At 43.9% G+C, this 23,756-nt stretch overlaps 3 protein-coding genes across 7 annotated transcripts in view; 2 read left to right on the forward strand and 1 right to left on the reverse strand.

The window, feature by feature from the left end:
• zcchc17 (zinc finger, CCHC domain containing 17) overlaps window positions 1-23,756 on the reverse strand; it is a 190,822-nt gene that overhangs the window by 107,910 nt on the left and 59,156 nt on the right. The gene's annotated exons all lie outside the window — the stretch shown is intronic.
• Window positions 42-6,338, forward strand: sesn2 (sestrin 2). Of its 2 annotated transcripts, none has more exons than XM_072370502.1 (11): window positions 42-827; window positions 1,856-1,921; window positions 2,410-2,598; window positions 3,219-3,401; window positions 3,865-4,083; window positions 4,288-4,420; window positions 4,505-4,620; window positions 4,759-4,842; window positions 5,424-5,530; window positions 5,633-5,777; window positions 6,054-6,338. In XM_072370502.1, the coding sequence occupies exons 1-11, from the start codon at window positions 486-488 to the stop codon at window positions 6,138-6,140; spliced, it is 1,671 nt and encodes a 556-aa protein (XP_072226603.1). In that variant the 5' UTR covers window positions 42-485; the 3' UTR covers window positions 6,141-6,338. The 2 variants fall into 2 exon arrangements, with proteins under 2 accessions (XP_072226603.1, XP_072226604.1); XM_072370503.1 differs by lacking the exon at window positions 42-827 and adding an exon at window positions 1,169-1,296.
• Window positions 7,386-23,730, forward strand: yrk (Yes-related kinase). 4 transcript variants are annotated; one of them, XM_072371114.1, is made up of 13 exons: window positions 7,386-7,573; window positions 14,869-14,946; window positions 15,344-15,568; window positions 15,662-15,764; window positions 16,247-16,345; window positions 16,515-16,618; window positions 16,772-16,921; window positions 18,251-18,415; window positions 19,711-19,890; window positions 20,766-20,842; window positions 20,939-21,092; window positions 21,267-21,398; window positions 22,515-23,730. In XM_072371114.1, the coding sequence occupies exons 3-13, from the start codon at window positions 15,367-15,369 to the stop codon at window positions 22,721-22,723; spliced, it is 1,575 nt and encodes a 524-aa protein (XP_072227215.1). In that variant the 5' UTR covers window positions 7,386-7,573; window positions 14,869-14,946; window positions 15,344-15,366; the 3' UTR covers window positions 22,724-23,730. The 4 variants fall into 4 exon arrangements, with proteins under 4 accessions (XP_072227215.1, XP_072227214.1, XP_072227216.1 ...); XM_072371113.1 differs by having other exon boundaries at window positions 14,903-14,946; XM_072371115.1 differs by lacking the exon at window positions 18,251-18,415 and adding an exon at window positions 18,935-19,090 and having other exon boundaries at window positions 7,387-7,573; window positions 14,903-14,946.

Genomic DNA, 23,756 nt, shown 5'->3' on the forward strand with positions numbered 1-23,756 from the left:
GCAGAGCTTATCAGTGGAAAGTTTCGCTTACGTCACGATGACGTTGCACAAGAGGCTCTCCAACATCTGAACAGAAGCAACGAATAACATCAGAAAATCCTTCTCGGTGCCTCCTCCAAACAAATTACAAATGTAAATTAGACTGAACTGTCTCCAGTGAGTCCAGATATAACAGAAACCACTGACTCGCAGTGCTTATATGAATGAGCTCTCTTTAAATGCGCTGTTAAATCGCTTTGCAGCATCTGCTAACAGCAGCTAGGCTAGCTTAGAGAGCTAACCGGTAGGCAGTCAACACGGTCAGGTAGCCGGGGATGAAAAAGGGGAGTGACTCGTCGATATTATTAATTTCCAGAACAGATAATTTGGCAGAGATATAAACCAATGCTTGAATCAAGCAACCGTTAACGGTTACCTTTAAATTGAGCTAACTGTGGCTCGGGAACGACTGGTACCTAGACCCAGGAGTTCACAGGGACCAGGACATGGCCAGTAATCCCATGACAGGCCTGACCTGCCAGGCTAATGGAGAGGACAAACCAGCACAGATGTCCGGCTCTGACCGTCCATGTCGCCACCAGTCCGAGTCAGAATTCGGTGCTGGCCCGACGGCGAAGACCTTAGCGCGGCTGTGCAGCAGGGACGAGGAGGAGCGGACGGTGGCTCTGGACGAGCTGAGCCGTAAGGTTCTGGTGTGTTTAGGTTTTGACCGGCCCGGTTCGGCACGGCTGAGTAAACAAACGCTTCTGCATCTACTTCGGCTTTCCGGTTCGTGTCCCCTGCAGGAGGTACGGCTGAGAGCCACCGAGCTGCTCCGGACCGCAAAGGTAATGTCAGTCTTCTCTGCTTTATGTTGTTAATAAAGGCGCAGAAACAAGAGTTGTGGGACAGATATGTCAGCAGGCTGAGTGCTGAGTTCGCCTTATTTTTCATGCGACTGCTTTCACGTCTTATAAATTCAAAGAGTGGACGACACAGGGTCGTAACGACCTTGCAGCTGGTCATCAGTTGGTGATAGTTTTCATTACCACCAGACTGCGGGATATTTCATCAGACGCTCAAGTGTAGGTGATGCAAGAACCGGCTGAGGTGTGCGCAGGCAGGCGGGCGGGCCGCACGCGCCTCCTCCCGGCGCTCGGAAAAACAGCTGAGACATACATACGCCCCTCCTCGCGTCCTTTCACAGCACTATGCGGCTTCAAGAAAGACAAAGGCAGACTGCAGCAGGTTACTTAGCTTTTGTAGGAAGGAGCAGGCAGTGACTCGAAGTAGTTCGCTCTCGGTCTTCCAATGTCGGTGAGTTGAACTCGTGGTTTGTGAACTTCATGGGCAAGTCGTTTTGACACGAGCGTCCGGTTACAGCACAGCTGCTACAGTCAAAGTCGGTCGAGCTGAGTTTAAAGGGGAGGGTGAAGCTCCCTGAAGATATTGAATTGATCTTTTTAGTGTTTGATTGCAGCTCTTTAGAAAACGAACTGGTGTTTGTAGTTGGTACATTTCTCATTTTCAATCTACATCGCATCAAACATTGTAATGTTTTGATCCAGATCCAAGTAGGTATAGGCTTATTGACTCTGCTCTAGATGAAGTCTTCCTCATTCTTGCTTCTATGTAATAAAGATTTCTTGGCTTTTTTTGGGTTGTGCAATAGTGACACTTGGTGTGTTTTGTTTTGGGCTGCTGACCAGGCAGAATAAACATGGTAATGACATTGTTTGCAGAGACGAAAAAACGATTAATTTATTTTCTAAATTGAAAAAAGACCCATGTAATATTTGAATAATAATCTGATTTACTGATCAAATGAACAAAATGCTGTCTTCTAACTATCTTGTTTCTTCTTCATCGTCTCCAGGAGGAAGGGGTGGAGGTACCCCGAGCTTTGGCCTCTGGTCCAAGTGCTTTTATTCCTGCAAAAGAGGTACGTGCAGTTTGAGACATCTGATTTCCAAATGGGGGGGAAAAAAAGGAAGAAGACTTTACATTTTAAAAACTAAAGTTTAAGTTTTTCATTATACTATTAAAAGGAAACAATTGTGTGAAATTAGCACCATTCGCTCCAATAATTGCGATCACCTTACACTGGTCCAGTTTGATCCGTCTCTCTGTGTCCTTCTTTCTTATTTTCCTTCCTTTTTGATTGATATGAAGCAATCCAGTCGAAGGTGCTCCAGCCAATGGGCATTTATGGGAACACTAGACTTGTGTTGCCAAAGCTGATGACGTTGGTGTCGTGTGTGACTCACTCTTACAGCAGCTGTGGAGATTTCTCTACTTCACAGATCTGCTTACTTATTCTTTTCTTTGGTAAATCCAAGTCAACACGCGTCTCCGCGAGAAGAAGTTTGTCGCAGGTCCGATTTGACATTTTGAACGCCAATTTGAGTTTTTTTGTTTTCTGCTCTTCAGATGCTGATAGACGGGCCGAACCAGGACATCCTCATTGAATCTTTTCTTTCACTGGGTCGGGTTGACCATCTCACCATGGTCTTGGCGCTCCACCCAGCTTATCTTAGCTGCTTCCTGAGGACCCAGCATGCTTTGCTGGAGCTGGACGGCCCCTTGCCCCGTCACTGGAGGCATTACATTTCCATCATGGTAAAACATCCTAAATATATGATCGTTAAACAGATATTAAGGAGTGTCGATATCGGCTTAAGTCCTCGGTTTTTAGGAGAGATTTCTTTGCTATCCCTGTCCAATCAAAGACAATTGTTTGATTTTTAAAATGCAAGGAATTTCTTCGGCAGATGCTGCCTGTAATAAAGGCCTGAAGTCGTGGATACTGGAGACATGTGAAAAGTTGAGAAAAATGTTGAGAATAATAATGAATGAATAAGAAATAAACCAGGGAAAAGCAGGTTTGTTCTGAGGGACTTCCAGCCACTGTATCATAGCAGACCTCTAACAGGTTTGCCGAGCAGCTTGCTGCATAAATATTTAATGACTCTCGCTGCTCATGTATTCATCACATTAGCTGCTCCTCTCACTTCAGACATGACATTCAGTAGACCCAAAGCGATCTGCCTTTTCCAGCTCACCAGTCGCTTTAACCTCGGCACACTTGACATTCATTAGCCCGAGCAGTTTCTTTTTTTTCTCATTATGCACCAATGATCAATCCGTGTTTTTCTTTCTTTCTTTTTTTTTTTAAATGGAAGGCGCGTGTTGGTTTTTGTTTTTCCCTCTCCTTCTGTTAACTTCCTGGTGTCTTGCAGGCTGCGGCCCGTCACCACTGTTCATATCTGGTGCAGCAGCACAGCACAGGCTTCCTGGAGGCTGGAGGCGAGGAGGGCTGGCTGGGAGGCCTTCAGCACGCTCCCACCAAACTCCGCAGTCTGCAAACACTCAACAAGCTGCTGGCACACAGACCCTGGCTCATTGCACAGCAGCACATCCAGGTCAGCCGGTTCACCTACTCGCCCACTCGCTCCGCGTCTCCTTCCAATAGTCTCTTTTGCTCTCACTGTGTTACATAATAGTGATGTGATTTCATGCATTCAGTTTCTGCTTCTGCATCTATGACCGCTCCAGAGCGACTCTGTGTGATTTATCTTGTGATCTAAACTAACTCAGTTGACATCATGCGCATCGTCGTCCATCGTCACTGACGGATGTTTTTGCTGAGTTTTAACACGTGTGCTGATTTCAGCCCAAATACGGCATCCAGAGACAGAGTACATGTAGGTCTCTTCAGGCCTTTCTCGAACATGTTCAGATGTAGATGTTGAAATTCCTTGTATTTCTTTGCCGTTTAGAAATATAATTCTTAAATTGTTGAACACTTTTAGCACTTTTTCTGCCACTTTTTCCAGCAATCCATCTTTCTGACACTTTTCGACCGTCTGCCCCTGTGCCCCGCAGGAGTTGGTTTCTCCCGGAGCAGAGCCTCGCTGGTCGCTGGCTGAACTGATCCACGCTGTGATTCTGATGACCCACGCTCACTCGCTCTGCTCCTTCGTGTGGGGCTGTGGTTTGAGCCCTGAGCCTGACCACGTAGGAGGTTACACTTTCCAGCCTCCCTCGCCCACTCACCCTCCTCATTGCCCTCACAGCCCTGCTAATGAGGACTGCCGGCAGGAGGTGAGTTTCATCACGTGTCCAACAGGTCTGAGATGTTGGAAACAACAGGGTGTGGAGATATTTGAATAATTCCAGCTTTGGATCATCAGACACACCAGTTGAGCAAGAAAAAAAAAGACACGCCTCAGTTCAAGTTGTTGATTTCCAGCTAAGCAACAAACTACTGTCGCCTCAAGACATTGTTATTTTTTAAATTTTTGTCAGCTGGTGGACGGTGCGGTGGAGGTGGAGGTGCTGATGAAGAGAATGGTGGAGCTGCAGCAGCAGGAGGAGGAGTGCACGCAGGAGGAGATGGTTACTCGGTTTGAAAGGGAGCGGAGCGAGAGCATACCAACAGGTACAAATACGGCTGTTTATCGCAGCGTCACTCCGACACTGTGTTGTTTGTTGACTCGCTTCTTTCTCTGTGTTGTTTGTTTAGCGGTGGTGCGGGGCGCTCCACCTGACCTCGTTCTGTGTCTGGTGGAGGAGCCAGAGTTCAGATATGAGGACTTTGCTCCCAGGGGAGAGCAGTCACCACCCACCATGAGAGCACAGGTAGTTCGGAGCATTGTTTGTGCTCAGTTCTTAGTTGAATATGGAATCCTTTTTACATCTTCAGATTCACAGTGCGCAGTAGGTAGTGGGTGCTTTGCTCCGTCGACCTGCTGGTTAATGTTGGCATCTCATCCTCAGGACTACTCATGGGAGGACCACGGCTTCTCTCTCGTCAACAGACTACTGCCCGACATGGGTCAGCTCCTGGATGAGAAATTCCAGGTACAGTATATCACTGACACAGTAACACACAATCAATCTGAAACTAAGATGCAGAGGAGATGATGTAGATGTTTGTTCCATTATAAGTAAGTAAGTGGGTGGTGGCTCCATGTATATTATAGAGCAATTGCTCCCAGTGCAGACTCGTCTATAGTCAGTGTTTTTGCAAGAAAACCTGAGCAGTTTCTGTTGTTTGAGTGAAATCGCCTCGGAAGACTAATCTTTTCTTCAGTCCAACCGCTTACAGTTTATAAACACTGACCCTGAAACAGTAAGAGGAACAATTGACATTGACTAATATGGCTCGATTGCAAAAGGTATGAAATGTCAAGAGCTGCTGATGCAAAGGTTTGAGCAACTGTAGTGGAAACTTTTCAAAGCAAAGTCTTTCGCCCTCGTGTCTCAGTGATTTGGAATCCTACACGCTGGCTCGTTTGTCACTGTTCATGATAAAAGAAACGAGTAAAGAGAAAGAATGAAATGTTCCATTAAGTGGTTCGGCCAGCAAACGAGACGGCTCGGTTGTTCCTCTGCATCTTGATCTGATTGTAGGCTGTACATGGATTTACAAATCTTTGCAGGTGGTGTGCAACTTGACTTATCACAGGATGGCCATGCATGAAGGTGTGGATACTTACACTCTGAGGAAAGCTCTGTGGAATTACATCCACTGTCTCTACGGGATACGGTTGGTCCATCTTTGTCAGCCATCGCACGATCACCTAGATTTAAACCCTCGCCGCTGTGTCAGTAATCTCCTCTGTTGTCTTGGTCGTCCCTGCCCGTGCAGCTATGACGACTACGACTACGGCAGCGTGAACGTGTTGTTGGAGCGCTCTCTGAAGGTGTTCGTTAAAACCATGGCCTGTCACCCCGAGCAGACCACCGCTCGCATCTATCACGCCTTCTGGAGACACTTCAGACACTCCGAAAAGGTATGAACGGGTTCAAGAAAATGCACCTGACCTGACATCCGCAGCCACAAATCATTTGACATTCTAACTCGTCTTTGGTACCCTCTCAACGAGGAAGAAAACTTTGACATTTTCAGAATGTCTTTACTTTGCCTTCCCTTTTAAATGTCATCAGAGAAAGAGGTTTACAGACAGGACTTGAAAGTGCGTCACCCGGTGACCTAAAAGTAATGACATTTTTCTTTCTTTCTTTAATTTTTTTTGTCCTTCCTTCTCTCCCCCTCTTTTCTTTTGCAGGTTCACGCAAACCTGATAGTGATGGAAGCCCGGCTACAGGCAGCCCTTCTCTATACATTACGAGCCATTACACACTACATGAGATAACACACCGACACACACTCCGCAAGACGCTGAGCCAGCTGTGACGTCTCACAGCCCGTACACGCACTACAGTGAATGTTTGCATATGCATATCGTATGTTTCAGTGTTACTGTCTTGATGCTGCTTTGCAACTTGGATGTATTTAAAGATTGTTTGTACTTTTGCACTGAAGTTATATCAGGATTTGTTTCCGCACTTGAGCCTTGACTGATTTTTTTCCAAGTATCTTGTATGTGTTTCTATCATATCAAGATGCTGCATACACCAGGTGTGCCAGAGGAAACTTGGTCTGGCATTAGTGAATCATTGTTCCATTGGCTGAAAAAGGAAAAACAACAACAACAACAAAAAAACCTTCTGTGTTTGAGAAATTCCTTTCAGCACAATATGAGGCCTCAATCCTCCTTGTTTGCAGTACAGAGGCAACACAGAATAACGTGTATTTTTGTATACAATAAAGTTACTTTGTTATCAGATAAATAAAGAGTCGTGGGTTTGTCTTAATCTTTTCTTTTGTGCGAGGACACGTTGAGCCAGCAGTCGAATACAAAGTCGACGAATTCCCTTTCTGGGTGACATTCATATGCCACAAGATGGCGACAAATACCCTTAAATATGTTATTTGTGGGCTGTTTTTGGAGTAAAATTGTAATTGTGCAGCGGTACTTAAGAGTTATGTCTTGGGTCGCTATCGAAATAGCCTTAACCCACACAATGGAACAGCTTTGGCGGTTCGTTGCAGTTGTACTGACTTGAACGCGGATATCGCACATCTCATCATCCGTGCTTCCTGTCTTTCACACCACTGAGTCAAAGTGTCGCATCCCAGCATGCACTTTCACGGCGCCCAAACAGATACGCTGTAATCGGCATCAGCACAGTTTATCAGCGGTTTTCGGGGTATTTACAAGCTATAGGTTGCACATATTTTCAATGTACTGCTTCGAGGGCAGAGCTCTTAGCCTTTTGTCCTATGCGTACACGGGAATAAACTGAAACGAGTCTGTAAAATCATTGTATCAGTAGCATAGTGCGAACCAATTCCTACACATAAAACTTCACACTGTTGTGTTGTTAATTCCGGTCTGAGATAAACGGTGATACCAGCTCTCCTGACGTCGTTTATGGTACTATTCCTTGCTCTGATCGACCGCACTTGTAAATGTGTCGCTGACGTTTTGTTTTTTTCTTTCTACTAAATGCCACAGGGTTGTTGTACTGTCCGCTGCACGCGCGCCTTCCTCTGGGCTGTCCCTCAGTGTGCGCGTGAAGTGCAATCCCCGAGCCTTCCGGAGGACAAGCGCGCTCGTTTCTCATCTCACTTGGGCAGCGCAGTAACCCACGGCTTTTCTCCGTGCGCCCCTCTATTCATCCGACAGCGCTGCAGGTCACCGACTCCAGCATTCCCCGGTGTAACGACGACTTCTGTGTCAAGGTACGTTTTTTTTAAAAGCAGGCGGATTTGTTTTTCAAGCATCCTTTCTGATTTATCTGAAAAATCTAGGGATGTCATGTTAGTTATTCAATGAATTTCACTCTTGAACTCGTCAGTGCGATGCTGTTTACTAAAAGAAAACGTTTGCTCAAGGAAAAGTAAGATTACACCCGAGGTGGGTGTGTAAAAGTGCGCTGAAAGTACCAAACAATATACATACTCTCAGCAGCTCTATAACACTTTATCGGTGCCTTTATTCACCTTTTTCAGTTAATTTGTCAGTGATCTGGTGGCTTCATTTTCTTGTAAAAACAAACAAACAAAAAAACAACCAAACAAAAAAGAGGAGCTCCGCTGTGCCTGTTGAATAAAGGAAGTTTGGCTATAGTTGCTTATGAGAAGTTGATCAAGTGCGGACTTGCCAGTACTTCCACTCCTCACGATGGAAGGCTACCACAGAGGATGTTATTTAGAAATCAAACGGTCAGTAGTGTAATATTGAAAGACTGGAATTTAAAGTGAGAAGTTGGTATATATGGGGCTGGTCCGATGTCTCTATTGAGATAGTTAAAGAAAAAAAAACTTTTTACTGTCTTTACATTTTAACGAATGAAAGAATAATAAAAAAACAAATTGCCATTTAGGCTGCCAGTAAGAGCTTTTGTTTGTGAGAGGATGAGAAATATACCCTCAGTAAATGTGGCTGTGATTTATCTGGCGATGTGCCTCCAGGAAACCACCTTGAGGAAAAGGCCGGGTTGCCTGTTTCCTCAACATGCCCATCCATCAGAGGTGTTTCTGTGGCTTTAACAAAGTCTGATAGGTCGAGTGTGTTTATCCTTTCACCGTGACAGGTGTTTTTCTCTAATCACCATAAATTATGTCTCAAAACAGTCAGACGTATTATGCGTGGCTGTGAAGGAATTGTAAGGGTTGGATGGGGGGAAAACCGTGATTATTCTGTCCAAGGCCGGACTCCATCACTTCCTGTTGCTTTACGAGGTCAGTTCCTGTCTTTAGTCCTGGGGCTAGGCAGGAAGGAAGGGGGCGTGGATACGGTTTCTAGTGGGGGGGAGTGGAAATGAACATGGCCCTCATCACACAGCGTTCCCACTGAGCAGCTGGGGTCTGTGACAGATGATTGGTCCTCCTGGGTGGAGCCCTGCTCCCTCTGACACACCTGGGCGACAGCTGGGTGTGTGGTGAGGCTATCACCTTCTCCTTTTGTACCCTAAGAAAGAGGCCTTGATCCTCTAGTGTGTAAAAAACAAAGCCCGGCCACACTCTGCGAGTACGTAATTGCTCCTGCGTGCCTACCAACAAACCAGCACTATCCACTATATCTGGAGGATATGATGACATCATGTGGAAACAGGACATCCTGATGGCCGAGACGCCTTACTTTTCCACTGCTCGCTTCCAGCTCTATCTCCATCTTTCTTTCTATTAGACACTGTGTATATATATATATTCTGAGTGTGTGCTGTATGTGCGAGGGTTCAGTGACAGCTTGCTTCCCATTGTCCTATCATTCCTGCCCCACTCATACTCTGCATCCTGTGGAGTTTCCTGCTCACGACGCTGTGTAAGAGAGAGGGCGAGTGAGAATAAAAAGGTACGAAAAGCGAGGAGGTGGTGGACGAGGAAGGGAGGTGAACGTTTGAGCTCACAGCTTTAGAGCAAGACTCGTATGAAATCGCTATGGCGCTACAGATTTTGAAAGATCATGTGTGCGTGTTGCTGAAGTGAACTTTCCCGCTGGGAGCAGCTTATCTGCAGTCCTCTGTGCAGGAAAGGGTGTGTCATTTGGATTTGGATGTTTATGAGTGTGACGATGGTGATGGAGGGTGATGTTATTGTGATTTTATAAGAATGCACTGAATGCTTGCTGGTCGTTGTTAGGTCAAAATTGAGTTGCTTCCTTATATTGTTCAGAGTGAACCAATGCAGCAATATAATGTCGTGCAGCTGTGGAAAGAAACGGTTCTCAAGCACTTCTGCATTTCTTTTCAGCTGTTTTGAGGTGAAGACGGGAATAAAGCTGTATTTTCTTTAAAGCAGTTACAATCGTCTTGTATGCCCCTATGCTCAGCATTCAGCGATGCTATAAGTATTTGTTTTGTTGGAAGCTGTGGTCAAGCCTGTAATATGTCGTAAGCACTTTCTTTGTAAATCCACTCAACCTTTCAGCACGAGAACACGCTCGGCCTTCCTTTCTGTGCGATCCAAATCTTCGTCGCAGCCTTTGCTAGCTCAGAGGTTGTCGGTTCCTTCAGCGAAAGGAATTGGGACATGCAGGAAATGGAAGAAGAAGACGTGCTGCTCGAAACGAGGGTGGAAAATTCCAGCAGCCGCCATCTGTTCGGCCAGACTGAGGTGCTTTTAAATGAGTGTTTGTATTTTAAGCTCACACACGTGTCACATCCAAACTAAAGTGAAGTAACATCCAGCGGTGAGGGGCATTTAGATTATTCCGGAATCAGAAACAGCTCAGATCCCGTCACTTTCCGCCCCCTTAATTTATATAATTCTCATGTCGGTCGAGAATTCAAACGTTCACAGAATAAAGAGCCACATCTGGCAGACAATGGGCTCCGCCCGTTGGTTTGCTAATAGAGTCCCTGCATCGAAGCACGGTGGTGGCAGCATCGTGCTGTGGAGGATAGTTTCTCGTGCGGTCGAAAAACCAAGGCCAAGTTCAAACCCTCATGATCACTGGCAGAAATAGAAAGCCTGAGAGATTCTGCCAGCTGCGATGGCATAAAGCGCGTCAGTGAAGGCGAGTAAAGCTCGAGAACACGTCAGACTGTTGTGCTGAAAAAGGGGCTTTAGAAGGTGTTGAATAGGTCTGAATGATTAGTTAGGTTTTAACTTTTCGAAACGTTTGACATGACAAATTTTGCCTTTTAAAATTTTTTTTTATTTAAAATGAAGACAACTGCAACAAGCGAAGCAGCCTGAGTAGTTTCCGGAGTTGCTGTTTTTGAGTTCAGCTTTTTTTACACGTCAATCGAAACTTCTCTCTTCTTTTTACTTTATAAATATACTGCCGTATAGGCTATTTGTGCGGCATCGCTGCTTGTGCTTGAGCATTTTCTCCTTTGTAACAGGTTTCGCTCAAAGGGCCACGTCACGAAGTTACAGTACAAACAAGCCAAGTGAAGTCTGGGTGTTTGGGTTACACAATTATCCAGTAACGTCACATGTCAAAAAGGTAGCGAACACTTAGATGTCTCATGCATTTACATGATTAGTGTGAGCAGTACAAGGGGGTCTGTTGTTTCAGGCGAACACGTCACAAACCAATACCACACTTCTCCCCACCAGAGGAAGTAGCTTCTGTTTCACAGCTTGTTATAATTATTTCGTTGCTGTTGCCTTCTACTATAAAAATCTATTGTGGCGTTCGAAAGCCAATCGAGTCGAGCAACACGAGAACTCCCAGAATGTGTGTCGGTGAAAAATGGTTTGTTGTACAAGGAATCGCAGATGCACTAAAGAGAAACAGCATCTTTTAGAATGTATAACCGGCAGACCGGCATGTCATTGATACCACTGAAGGGACTGTGAATGTGTGCTGGCGATGCACCTCTTCGTAGTACACAGTTTCTTCATTTCACTTTCTATGTGTTGCTTTTTAAGCACAAGCAGCAACTGCTTTCACCTGGTCTGTGTCTCATTTTCATTATTTGTTTTCAGGAGACAAACAGGAACTCCATATGACTTACTCACTGTGACTCTTGTTATACAAACACGCATAAGTAGAGTACCCACCGACTGTGCAAACCCCTACGTTACCACTCATTGCCGTTACCACCACACTCCCACCCACTCGCACGACCTTTGCGCTGGTGTATGTGATACTTGTGGCAGATTGAAATGTGAACGTCAATTACTTTTTAAAGACATGGAGGCAACCATGAGGACAGATCAGATATATGTTGATTTGTGTTTAACTGTATGTGACGAATTTGATACCGGTAAGCAGCAGGTGCACAGGTTTTTTTTTTTGTATGTATACTGTTGTGGAGAAAAGAGTAGTCGGACTCATCTTGGTCAGCCTCTTATGGGGAATTTATTGAACAGAACGTCACAGAGATATGTACATTGCAGCATGCACGGAAATTCCAGATGACCTCAGTTTGTGACATTCTCTTCTATATCATTCAGTGAGTATGTGGCCCAAACCCAATCTCTTTTCGGCACCTGCTGTCTGAAAATGCTCTGACATCTTCGTCATTATCTATACAGGGTTCATTCTGACCTTAAACAACATCTGGTTGGAGCAGTGTCAGCACACAATATGTTGTCCGAGCAGTGTCAAGGCCCCGCTCTCCCACAATACTTACCTTAGATCAACTGGATTATTGTGAGTTATAGCAGCTTCTGTATGCAGAGAGGAAGACGAGACAAGAGCAGGAATATCAGGTCAACGGGAACTAATCGAGAACAATGACTAGAATGGCTGCTTTGACAACACTTCCTAGTGCTTGTGTGTGTGTGTGTGTGTGTGTGAGGGAGAGATAGGGCATCTCTGTTATTTTATCACCTCTGTTTGTGGTTATCAGGCAGTCCTCGAAAAGCAGAAAAAAGAGGAGCTAAAAGAAAGACAAGCCGAGATATGAATAAAATAAAAGAAGTCTCTCTGTCTCTTCTCCTTTTGCAATCTATCAAGAAGTCAGCATCTGAGGGGTGGATGGAGGTAATATGAAAGGCTGGTGTCGGATGGGTGTGGGCATGGTGTAGAGAACAGCAGCTGAAGAAAATGTGTGTGTCAGGGGTGTTTATGGCTCTGCAGCTGTTTTGGTGTGTGTATGGGGATGGACTCTGTCCTCAGTTTCCAGGAAAAGGGGGGAGCCGTCAGAGGGGTGAACAGGAAACTCTAACAGGGCTAACTTCCTGTGGCTCTCATGATGGCCGGCCTGATAATGAGAGTGTGTGTGTGTGTTAATTCCCCACTTGAAAAATTTGTTTGCATATTTTGCTGTGAGTGAGCAACACACTCCTCTGGATGTAGCCCATAATAGCTTTTGTTGCCATGAAGGAATTTCAAGGAATTTGTGCGGATGGAACAAACCTGACACGGCTCAGCAGTAGCTCGGCGGTTTTTTTTTCATAATGAAAGTAAATTGCTTTTTTGTTCTTCCCTCGCTGCCATAACTTGTATTGTTCTCCTTCTGTGTTACTTCCCCTACATTCCTCAGTAGGTGGGGTGGTCATAGCCTGGAGTTTTGGCCGCCTGAAAGGTTGCAGGTTAGAATCCCAAGACCGCTCTTCGTTCAGTCATCAGATTAAAGGGGTGCCCTTTGCCAAAATGGATTCAGTGTTTTCCCAAAGCTGTAAAGGAAACCCTTCCTTTGTCAAAGCTTTTAATGATTTGAAGATCTTATGGATTTGTTGGACGCAGTTGTTTGATTGTGCTAACTTACACTAGCCGTGTTTCTAATACATCGTTCACCTCTTTGTAATCAAGGAATGTTGATTAAACATCAGAAACCTCCAGCAAAACCATAAAGTCTGCGGCTGAAACTTAGTGTAAGTTTATGGAGCAATGCGGCTGATGCTAGCATTGCTTTCACCTTGTCCTTTTTTATGTTTCGTGTGTGTCTTATCGAGACAAAATGTGCACCTGGTATCAGGAAATATCGGAAAGGAAGTTTTAAAAACTTCAGCATTGTCTTAGTGTTGGTTTACACTCACAGAATTTAGCAGATTTTAAAATCAAATATGGAGTTGAGCTAATAAATGGATGTCATCATGGTTACTGATTAAAGGTCTGTTGAGAAGTACCGCCCTAACCCCTTACAATACCCCCTGTCCTACATTCCTTTTCATTTGACGTACCTGAATGTGGAATTGAAATAGAGTATTTCTCATAAAGAATTTGGTACGAGTAATAATCTGGTAACCCAGCTGGAGAGATCTTTTATCTAACTGATATTCAATTTCTTGATTCGAAAGTCTAGAATATTGGAATAAAAAGGAAAAAAAAAATCCTTCCAGAGTCTCCAACATAATCTTATGGATTCAATAAACATACTGTACATCTGTAGCACTGGTCCTTTTAAACTGATAAAAATAAGGCCACCCTTATAAAGGCAACATATTTATAGTTAATTTATATTAGACTTGAAACTAAAAAGCTTGCAAATGTCACTTCAAGTCTGAGAGGGAGATAGATGCACATGAGATGATGTGAATGGGTTATGGCTTCCCTTAAATGACGTGGTGTTTTTTGGCTGATTGGTCTGAAATGGCAAAGTTTTAGGCAACTGTTCATTTGTGGATGGTGGCATGCCAGCATGCAAAGATTGTAACACAAACTCCACAGTACATTAAAAGTGAAAAAGTTTTTCTGTAGTGAAGCCCATCTGGACCCCTTAAACCAACCCGAGCTGGAAGCTTTCACCGTGCTGCTTTGGCGGTACTGTTGCCATTAATAAAAAGAGTTATCTGAAAGTGAAACTTTTAACCTGTAAAGGAAAAGTTTGGACACATTGAACAAAGAACTTATTTGTAATAACTTGTTAGCTTAGATGCTTGCTTGTGTTAGCGTTGGACCAAACAAGGCTATCCGTTTCAAGCATTTTTGCTAAGCTAACCTAACTGACTGGTATGATATCTGTTTATCAAACCAGGATTATCTCTTCTTTTTTTGAAAAAAATGAGAAAGTGAGTTATCCTGAGAAGGGAATTAAAACAGTTTTGAAATGCCAAAGTTTAGTTTTAACAAAGAGTACCAGGTGCCCCATGAATGCCTAAAATCATGAACTCATGTTGATGGCTTCAATTGCCTCGGTTTTTGCTTTGTCAACATTCATTTTACTGAAAGAATGAGGTTTGCCCAAAACTGGAAGTCACGATTGCATACATGCGTACACATTGACACAATGATCTTTGTGAAACACATCACATGCTGTCATGGATAGTCACTTTGTGTCAGTTACCTCAGTCAAATGGTGACATTTACTGGCCTATTTCAACACAAAACTCAAACATGCACATACACACAGGCATGTTTACACACACTCACACGCACACACACACACACACACACACACACACACACACACACAGCTGCTGGCCAAAGAGAGTGACTGAGTACCCTCTCGAAACAGCAAAGCAAAAAGGGAAGTGGCTAACCTCACATCTCTCTCTTTATTTCCCTATCTAAGGCAGTCTGTGCTTTTCTGTCTCCTCACATCTGCCTCTGCTGCTTCTCTATATTCACACTTTGCTGCTCTTGAGCTATCTTTTGCCATTCATCCCCTCTCTGCCCTGCCCTCTCGTTCCAGCCCCTGCCACTCAACTTCTCCATCTCTTTTCCAGTGGCGATGGTGAATGCCAGATGATCTGACAGAGGAAGACATCAGGTGAGAGAATATTAACTTCTCCTTTCCGCTCCACAGCCACCCCCCTCTTATTCCTCCTCCAACTCCTGCTTGAGGGAAGTTGAATTTTTTTATTCAAAGTTTGTTACTTCTCTTTGCCCAGTTCTCTCTCTTTAGTTTTACCTCTGTATGCTGTAAATGTGTGTTGCTTTCACTTTCCAGCTAGACACAACGTTATCACATTAACACTAAATTTGAAGAAGTTGTTTTCACACATTCTATATAAGTTCTCATCCTCTAATTTTTACGTCCGCCACAGGACATTTAGTTTCTGTGTCGGCCACATTTCGTTTCTTTGATGCATGAAAACAAAATGCCTTTAGATCCTCTCTCGTAACATCCACGAAGAGAGAAGCAACTGAACTGTCTGCTTTTACAGACGCCGTCTCCTTCCTGGTTATTATGGGGTGTATCTGTTGTAAGCAGAAGAAGTCGGCCAAGACAGTAACAGCAACATCAGCAACAGTAGACATTACAGATCTGTCTCCTGGCAACATAGATGAGGGGTCGACGGCCTTGTCTCAGGGCCGTTACTGTCCTGATCCCACTCAGACCATCCCAAACTTCATCACCACCACGCACCAGCGGCCTGGAGGCATAACAAGTACGTCCTTATAATGGGAATTAGATACCAGAAGGTGAAGATCTAAATGCCTACTGCTAACACATGTATGTTGTATGTTTTGTGTTCATGCAGGTGGCGGAGTCACTCTCTTTATAGCTTTGTATGACTACGATGCTCGCACTGAAGATGATCTTACTTTCCAGAAGGGAGAGAAATTCCAGATCATCAACAACACGTGAGCAGAGTGTAATGCAGATGTTATAATTCAAGGAAAAAAATCATCTCTCATACGACTGTGACGTAAATGAATGTTTCCTGAAGCCTTACAACATGTGTCAGGAGCTTCTGCGTGAGGGTCAATGTGATCAGTTGTGACTTCCTGAAGGTGGATCGTTTTGTTTGCATACTTTAGATTCCGCAGTCTGCAATTAAATGCCACCCATTAACAACTGTCAGAGGTCTCCGCTGCCCCAGGCAGTGTTGACAAGCTTGTGCTATTGAAAAACGTTTTGTTCTGCTCTGGAAATCTAAAATCAATGTATATGGTGTTTACATTTGGCTTTTGAAGCTAAGAGATTAAACTGAGCTGCTTTTGCACAAGTCAGGTTCGCACGTGTGCTCCTAATATCTTCCTTCTAATCCTGCCATCTTTTGGTCCTCTGTTTTATGCCGATGAAATGACGAAAGGGGATGTTTTTGCGTCTCTTTTTTTTGTAGAGAGGGTGACTGGTGGGAGGCTCGTTCTTTGGACACCGGAAACTCAGGTTACATACCCTCTAACTACGTCGCTCCTGTCGACTCCATACAAGCCGAGGAGTGAGTGTGCGCACATATATACGCACATACACACACAGCAGCGACAGCCTTGTTTGCTGCAGTTTGCTGCTTTAAGATGTCCTCAGTGATTGACATGCAGTCTGAAAGCTGAGGTTAAGTGATGTGTGTCATTGCTGCTGTGACCCAAGTGGTGTTATCATGGTGACAGGTGGTATTTTGGGAAGATGGGGAGGAAGGATGCAGAGAGACAGCTGCTGGGTCAAGGCAACCAGAGGGGAACCTTCCTCATACGCGAGAGTGAGACCACCAAGGGTGAGGTTCTAACACATTCAAATACACCTGCACAAAACCTTTGAAAGCAAAAGCTTTCAACTCGCTTTTATTCTCTGTCATTCATATCATCTCACCCTATGCTTTTTCTTGTCCTCGCCCCTCCCCTCCCCTCCATGTTCCAACTCCTCGCAGGTGCATACTCTCTGTCCATCCGTGACTGGGACGACAACAAGGGAGATCATGTCAAGCATTATAAGATTCGTAAACTAGACAACGGTGGTTACTACATCACCACCAGATCACAGTTTGACACTGTGCAGCAGCTGGTGGAGCACTACACAGGTAACACACCTAAACGTGGGGCACAAATGCATCCTCTTTTTTTCTGCCTGCCAGTCAGGCTGCAAAGCTCCTGTTTCAGTGTCTTAAAACCTGTCATTTGCTCCAGATCCAGGCGATCTTATTTCTCACTCAAAGGTCCCCCGATTTGGAACACTTTAATGCAGACAGAAATTAAAATAATATCATGCTTTAAATCTTTCAGCTCTCAGGTGAAAAATCTGTGAATGCTGAGATACCCTTATTTATCAAACAGACTATGATATATCTATTATAACTGCTTACTCTTTTGCATATCTTTTGTTCTTGTTTGTGCCTCTTGTTTAATGCTGCTTTGTGTATAGTTTTGTCATTTTTTTATAGTTCATAAATTTGCCTGCTTTAGAACATTTTAATTAAAAGCCTAAATAGGGGCAGAATATGCAAATTAGCCATGCTTAGAAGCCCTTTACACGTTACAATGGTTGTATTTTTCTAGAAATATACAACGTTGTTCGTATATACTGTCGCAGTCGAGTAAACTTAAAATGAATATAATGAAATGAATTCACCGAGTTATTTTAAGGCCTATATCTGGCACCATTTTTTGCACTGCAAAGTAATCATCTTAACTTTGCACTGTGGCGCTCGTACGGTGCTTAACTTCCTGCCTTATGTGACTACTTCTACTTGATATGGCTTTTTGCTTTCTATTTGATAGTTTTACAACATTGCTTTCGTGCTTAAGTTAACATGGCAAATTCACATAGGGCAATAAAAAGAATCATGCATTGATGCAGATGAGAGCACGCGACTGTTTGTAATGTGGTGAGACTAAGCTTCACCTCAATCAGCAGCTGCATAACAATGCTGGTGTCATGTTAATGCATCAGAAATGATGTCGACACTTTAATTTTCTACAATTTTTTTTTTTCGACAAAACATTTTGCACATGTTTTCTTGAATCGACACTAGAGTTTTAAAGCTTGAGTCAGAGTTTGTGTGAAACAACACCTTCTACTTCCTCAGCTCTCTGTCAGTGTAAATCTGCCACCTAGTGGCTCCTGATTATATTAGAAAGCACCCTGCATTTTCTGATGATAAAAAATACCTTGGGGATTTTGCAGCACGCAATATGTCATTTTTTTTTTGTGTAGCATCCCAATTTTAATATTATTCCACAATATTAGGAAGCAGCTCATAGTGTTTGTGTTTGCCACTTATGCCTCTGTACTTTTGGTTAACTTGTCAATTGATGACGCATGTATGCAACCTGTCTTGTTCCTCTCTTTCTCTCTGTGCTTGCTCTTGTTTCCCTTTTTTTGCCTGTTTGTGTCCGGTTCTCTCTCTCAGAGAGGGCGGCCGGACTGTGCTGCCGTTTGATTGGCAGCTGTAAGCGGGGCATGCCTAAGCTGGCTGACTTATCAGTGAAGACGAAGGATATGTGGGAGATTCCCCGCGAATCTCTCCAGCTGATTAAGAAACTGGGCAACGGCCAGTTTGGAGAAGTCTGGATGGGTAGGATTTGGTGGGGATGTGTTTGAGGGGGAGGAGGGAAATAACTGCAGGAGCACACCTGAAGTAAAAAACAAATCAACAGCTGCGGGTTTGTGTATTATATTTAAGTGCTGAAGCCTAATGATCTGTATCTGTTGCCTGCCTGTGCTCGAGAAAAATTCACCAGAGGATGTTTTTCACACAGGCATGAAAAACAGATGCAAAATTGTAATCTGCACAAGTTTTCTTAATTTTCTAAGATAAATGCGTGAAAAAAACAATTTAAGTGAGACAAATCTCACTGAAACAACTGTTAATTGATAAAAAATGAATTAATATTTCACATCAGGGTGTGCTGAGCTGCTCCCCTCCTCCCTCATGACTGCATGTGCATGTTTCATCATCTCACATCACCTTTTGTCACCCCTCCATCTTTCCACCCATCACTGCACCCCTCTTCTCCCATTCTCAATCAACCACTCCTCTCCTCCCTTCCTTTCATCTTCACCCTCTCCGGCACCTCCCTCCTCCCCCTCTCAGGTTGTAATGACGGGCTGTGTTATTACCTGACAAAGCCCTGCCCCATCTCCACCCCGCTCACCCTCGGTCTTGGGCGGGATGCTTGGGAGGTATCGAGGGAAACGCTGTCTATGCAAAGAAAGCTGGGACAGGGCTGCTTCGGAGACGTGTGGATGGGTGAGAACCTCTGAAACCCTGAGCAGGCATAGAGGCTGTTTATAGTGCTGAGTGTGGATGCTGGGTGTGGATTTCTTTTAAAATTTCAGTTTATGCAAGTAAAATTTGTTTTCCCCAATAGATGACATATTGGCTGGCATTCCCACAGGATGTTTTTGCACTTACACTTGTGATCAGTTTTCTGTCACACACTTTTGCTGGATTTTTGAGCCATGCAGGGTTTCTCCATGAAGCCGACTGAACTCTTTTCCTGTCCATGTAACTCAGGTGCTGCAGGTGTTGATGTAAGAAATTCTCCCTCCCTCCCCACCTGACCCCGTCACAAAATGCATGCTCTCCAAATAACAATCATGTGCATGCACCAGACATTTACCACGTGACCATTTGTTGACGCACCTTATTTTATGATATTTATATCTGTATATATGGGTTTCCATATATGCAGTATATGTGCTGCATGTGCTGTATATGCATCTGCTGCTGTCACTCGGTTGGAAAAATGAGAGCATATGCTTGCACATGAAGCCTCTCTATGTGTGTGTGTGTGTGTGTGTGTGTGTGCGTGTGTGTGTGCGCCTGTATTTTGTGTGCTCTTTAACATCCTCTCGTCTATATGCCAGGCATGTGGAATGGCACCACCAAGGTAGCAGTGAAGACTCTGAAGCCAGGAACCATGTCCCCCGAGGCCTTCCTTGAGGAGGCTCAGATAATGAAGAGACTCCGGCATGACAAGCTGGTGCAGCTCTACGCCGTTGTGTCTGAGGAACCCATCTACATTATCACCGAGTTCATGAGCCAAGGTATCAGGCTGAGTAAACTGTCACCACTCTGACTTACTGTAGACTTGAACTGCTGCCATCGCAGTTGGTGGAGGCTTCACTGACATTGAAACTTTTGAAGTTAACTTATTCTAGATTATGAAACTGAATAGCACTTTTACCTCTTAAGATGTTACTAACAGGAAAAGGTAAGCTGTCTAATTTAAGTTCAGTATTTTGCGAGAAAATAAAGCATTCTCACAGGCACCCTGTCTTGTCATGAAACCGCTCCACGTAAGTCTATGAAAGATTAATTAAGAAAGAAATCCTCCCTCTGCACCTGAAGCCGGAGCTACTTCAAAGTTAACTCCCTTTTTTTTTATTGGCTCCTGTTGCTAAAATGGACATTTTCAACATATCCGACCCAGTATCAACCAAATCAACAAACATTAACAAGAAGTCAACAGTGACCTCATTCAGTAAATAAACTGAACATCTTGGCAGAAGCATGGATCATGGAAACCTTTAGTAATGTGCGAAATCAAAGTTTAAACTCACACGTGTTCCTTTTGGATGAAGCACTGAATTCTTAACAATCCCTGAGATTCTCTGATCTATTTTTACTAGCCTGTGGAGACTGAGGGTGACCAGGTGAAATATTCCGTTGGAATTCACTTAAACCTGAAAAGACAATAGTTGGAATTAAAATGTGCATGTGCAAAATAAACTCTTTTTTTTTTCTAAGCGCAACCTTCTTCCTCTATTGTTTTATTCTGTTGCGCTACTGTCTCAGCCAGGAATTTTGATTGTCTTCTTAGCTTCTAAAGGCGATTACAATCATAGGACTCTCGCTATCTGACTGTTGTCCTCTACAGCACATCCTCCATTTAATGTCCTCCTCTGTCCGTTGTTTTCAGGAAGTCTGCTGGACTTCTTAAAAGATGGAGAAGGGCAGAGCCTGAAGCTGCCTCAGTTGGTGGACATGGCTGCACAGGTGATTTGAGGACAAACACTCTCTGACAGATCAAAGCAAGGTTTTTACTTCCTCTACAGATCAGAACGCTTTTGGCCTCGCTTTCTCTTTCTGCAGATTGCAGCTGGAATGGCGTACATCGAACGGATGAACTACATCCACCGTGACCTGCGAGCAGCGAACATCCTTGTTGGAGACAATCTGGTGTGCAAGATCGCTGACTTTGGCCTGGCTCGGCTCATTGAGGACAACGAGTACACAGCCAGACAAGGTGGAAGGATGTGATACTGTGTGTTTGTGTGTGGGAATGAAACTGAGGAGGAGAGCCACACTTGCGAAGTGCTATTATTAAAGTGTCTGCTTCAGTCTTTATGCCTATATTTCAGATCATAACCTATCCTAATTATATTATCATGCATCTTTCCTATTGTTACCATGGTATCAGGAGCGAAGTTCCCCATCAAGTGGACGGCTCCAGAAGCGGCACTCTACGGACGCTTTACCATCAAGTCAGATGTCTGGAGTTTTGGCATCCTACTAACTGAGCTCATCACTAAGGGTCGAGTGCCCTACCCAGGTACTAGGTGTTACCTTCCCGTTCACTATCATGCAGAATCCAGAGTCTTTAACATCTAGAAGAGTAGCTTCAGATTATAATGTATGAACATATTATTATAAACATTATAAACAATAATTGATCTGAAGTAAATGGAAAAGGATTTAAGCACCTGCCAACCTATTGTGTTAATTACCAGGCATGTCTTGCAGTTTTGAAGATTTACTTAATGTCCTTTAACACACGGGAATTGGTGCATTCAAAGGCACTGTTTGCATTTTTCAAAAGTGTTTTCCTCCTGGGATTCTATTAGTTTGTTAGCTTGATAAAGTGTTTTTTTTCATTTCATTTTGCAGTGTTATTGTGAATGTGAAAGGTTTGTATGCTGAAAAAAGCTTAAAAGTGCACACCAAAGGGGGTTGGGCATTCTGCACAAATCTTTTTGTCGAACATCTCTGATCACGCGGCACTTGCTGTAATTTATTTCCTTTGTTGCTGTTGCTGTGATCTGGCAGCATATTTTTCCCAGTAGTGACACCTGTTGTTGAAGGGAAGACAAGACTCGAGCGTAAAAATGATGAAAACTGGAGCTGTGCTGATGTCACAGTTTGGATGTACAATGCCCATTGTGTTGCGCTTGAGTGCAGCTGTAGTCTCCCTTCCAGAAAACACTGCTCTGGCCTGCCTGAAATACCCAACTGTTTATCAAGGCTTTCCTTCCTCCACTTTTCTACATCACTATGAAGCATATTTGCATAAAGCGCGCCATGTTGCCAGTTTGGCTCACTTCAAACAAAGAGATGGCATATTGCCATTTTAGACCAAATAATTAAATCAAACACTTTAAGCAGAAGGTGACAGGAGATGCAGCAGCAACATGAAAGTAGAACTTTAGAATTTGGCAACTATTTTGCTCTTTGGTTCCCCCTACAGTTGTGGGAAATAACACCACTGTCATTAAAAACAAATCTCCCTGTGAGCCCTGAACATGCACAGCCACACGCATGAATTTGTTGTCATACTAAAGTGTGACACTTGACTTTAATTTTTTTTCTCTCTGCCCTGACTGTGTTGAATTCAACCTTTTTTCTCCTCTCCTTCATCCACCTTCCGCGTCTTCTTCTTCCATCCCTTTAGGCATGAACAACCGTGAGGTGTTGGAGCAGGTGGAGAGGGGTTACCGGATGCCATGTGCCCCCGGCTGCCCTGCCTCGCTTCATGAACTGATGGTGCAGTGCTGGAGGCGGGAGCCTGATGAGAGACACACCTTTGAGTACCTGCAGTCCTTCCTGGAGGATTACTTCACCGCCACAGAGCCGCAGTACCAGCCCGGGGAAAACCTGTGACCACAAATGTGCTGAACAAACATGGAGCTTTAGATGGACAGACAGACATACAAATACAGTGACAGACATGTTGCAGTGCATTAACTATACGTGTGTTTAGTGTATTTGATCCTAAACATGATCTAAACTCACACCCACTCATATGAAGATACATATCATTGACTTGTTTAAGAGTTAAAAGTCAGTTTCCTTTCCTTGTGTCACCGATTACTGCAGCCAGCTCAGAACAGATCAGTTAACCATTTTGAGGAATCTCAGCTCTCCTGGTCGGGCCTTGCAGTAATGTTGCTTTACTCTGTAACCATGACAACAAGGAACTGAAAGAAGATGTAGATGGTTGTGTTGGGGTGGAGGGCAGTCCAGTGGGTACATGATCTGTTCAGCTGCTGTATTTGTTCAGGTCTTTTGTGCTAGGAGCATTTCGGTATTTTGACCATTTGCACATAGATAATATCGGGATACAAAAAGGATCAGAGGTGCAACAGGTTTTCTATCACAAACAGCTGTCAGTGAACCTCATGAACCTGTGTGAGTAGATAATGTGCAGACACAGGCAGTTCTATTTTAAAAGAATCACTCTTCTGCAATAGGTTTTCATCTTAAATATAGGCTGATACGAGATCCATGTCTGTCTCCTTGAACTTGTTTCCCATCTTGCTACCAACTTGTGCCTTTAATACTGTGTTAGGTCAATTCTAAGGGGTGGTAAGAAATGTGCTTTACTTGTCTGATATTTTGTATGACAGTTTTGCATGAATTGTCACTTGTTGTTCTAATTTAACTCAGATATACCTGTCCATCACAAGCAATACTATATCTAGTTAACATGTAAAAGATTTTATTACTTGGGAGGGCGGGATGAGATGACACATAACGGGGAAAGATCTGTAGCAGTGGACTGTGGAGGGTTAGTGTTTAAAATGAATGTTTGTTGCCAAGAATGTAACCATGTTGCAATGCCCCCTGCCATGTTATTGTAATAAAGATCAGATATCTTTTTAAGGTTACAGCTTGTTTCTCATTTACGTACACA

This window comes from Leuresthes tenuis, unplaced genomic scaffold (assembly GCF_036924035.1).
Source record: "Leuresthes tenuis unplaced genomic scaffold, fLeuTen1.0.hap1 SCAF_18, whole genome shotgun sequence".
Taxonomy (NCBI): Eukaryota; Metazoa; Chordata; class Actinopteri; order Atheriniformes; family Atherinopsidae; genus Leuresthes; species Leuresthes tenuis.

Bases quoted from the DNA above. Each gene is read 5' to 3' on its own strand.
- sesn2 (XM_072370502.1), top strand. From the start codon at position 486: ATGGCCAGTAATCCCATGACAGGCCTGACCTGCCAGGCTAATGGAGAG. The intron at 1,922-2,409 runs GTACGTGCAGTT...TCTGCTCTTCAG, and splicing joins CTTTTATTCCTGCAAAAGAG to ATGCTGATAGACGGGCCGAA. The intron at 4,084-4,287 runs GTGAGTTTCATC...AATTTTTGTCAG, and splicing joins ATGAGGACTGCCGGCAGGAG to CTGGTGGACGGTGCGGTGGA.
- yrk (XM_072371114.1), top strand. From the start codon at position 15,367: ATGGGGTGTATCTGTTGTAAGCAGAAGAAGTCGGCCAAGACAGTAACA. The intron at 20,843-20,938 runs GTGATTTGAGGA...CTCTTTCTGCAG, and splicing joins TGGTGGACATGGCTGCACAG to ATTGCAGCTGGAATGGCGTA. The intron at 21,399-22,514 runs GTACTAGGTGTT...CCATCCCTTTAG, and splicing joins GGGTCGAGTGCCCTACCCAG to GCATGAACAACCGTGAGGTG.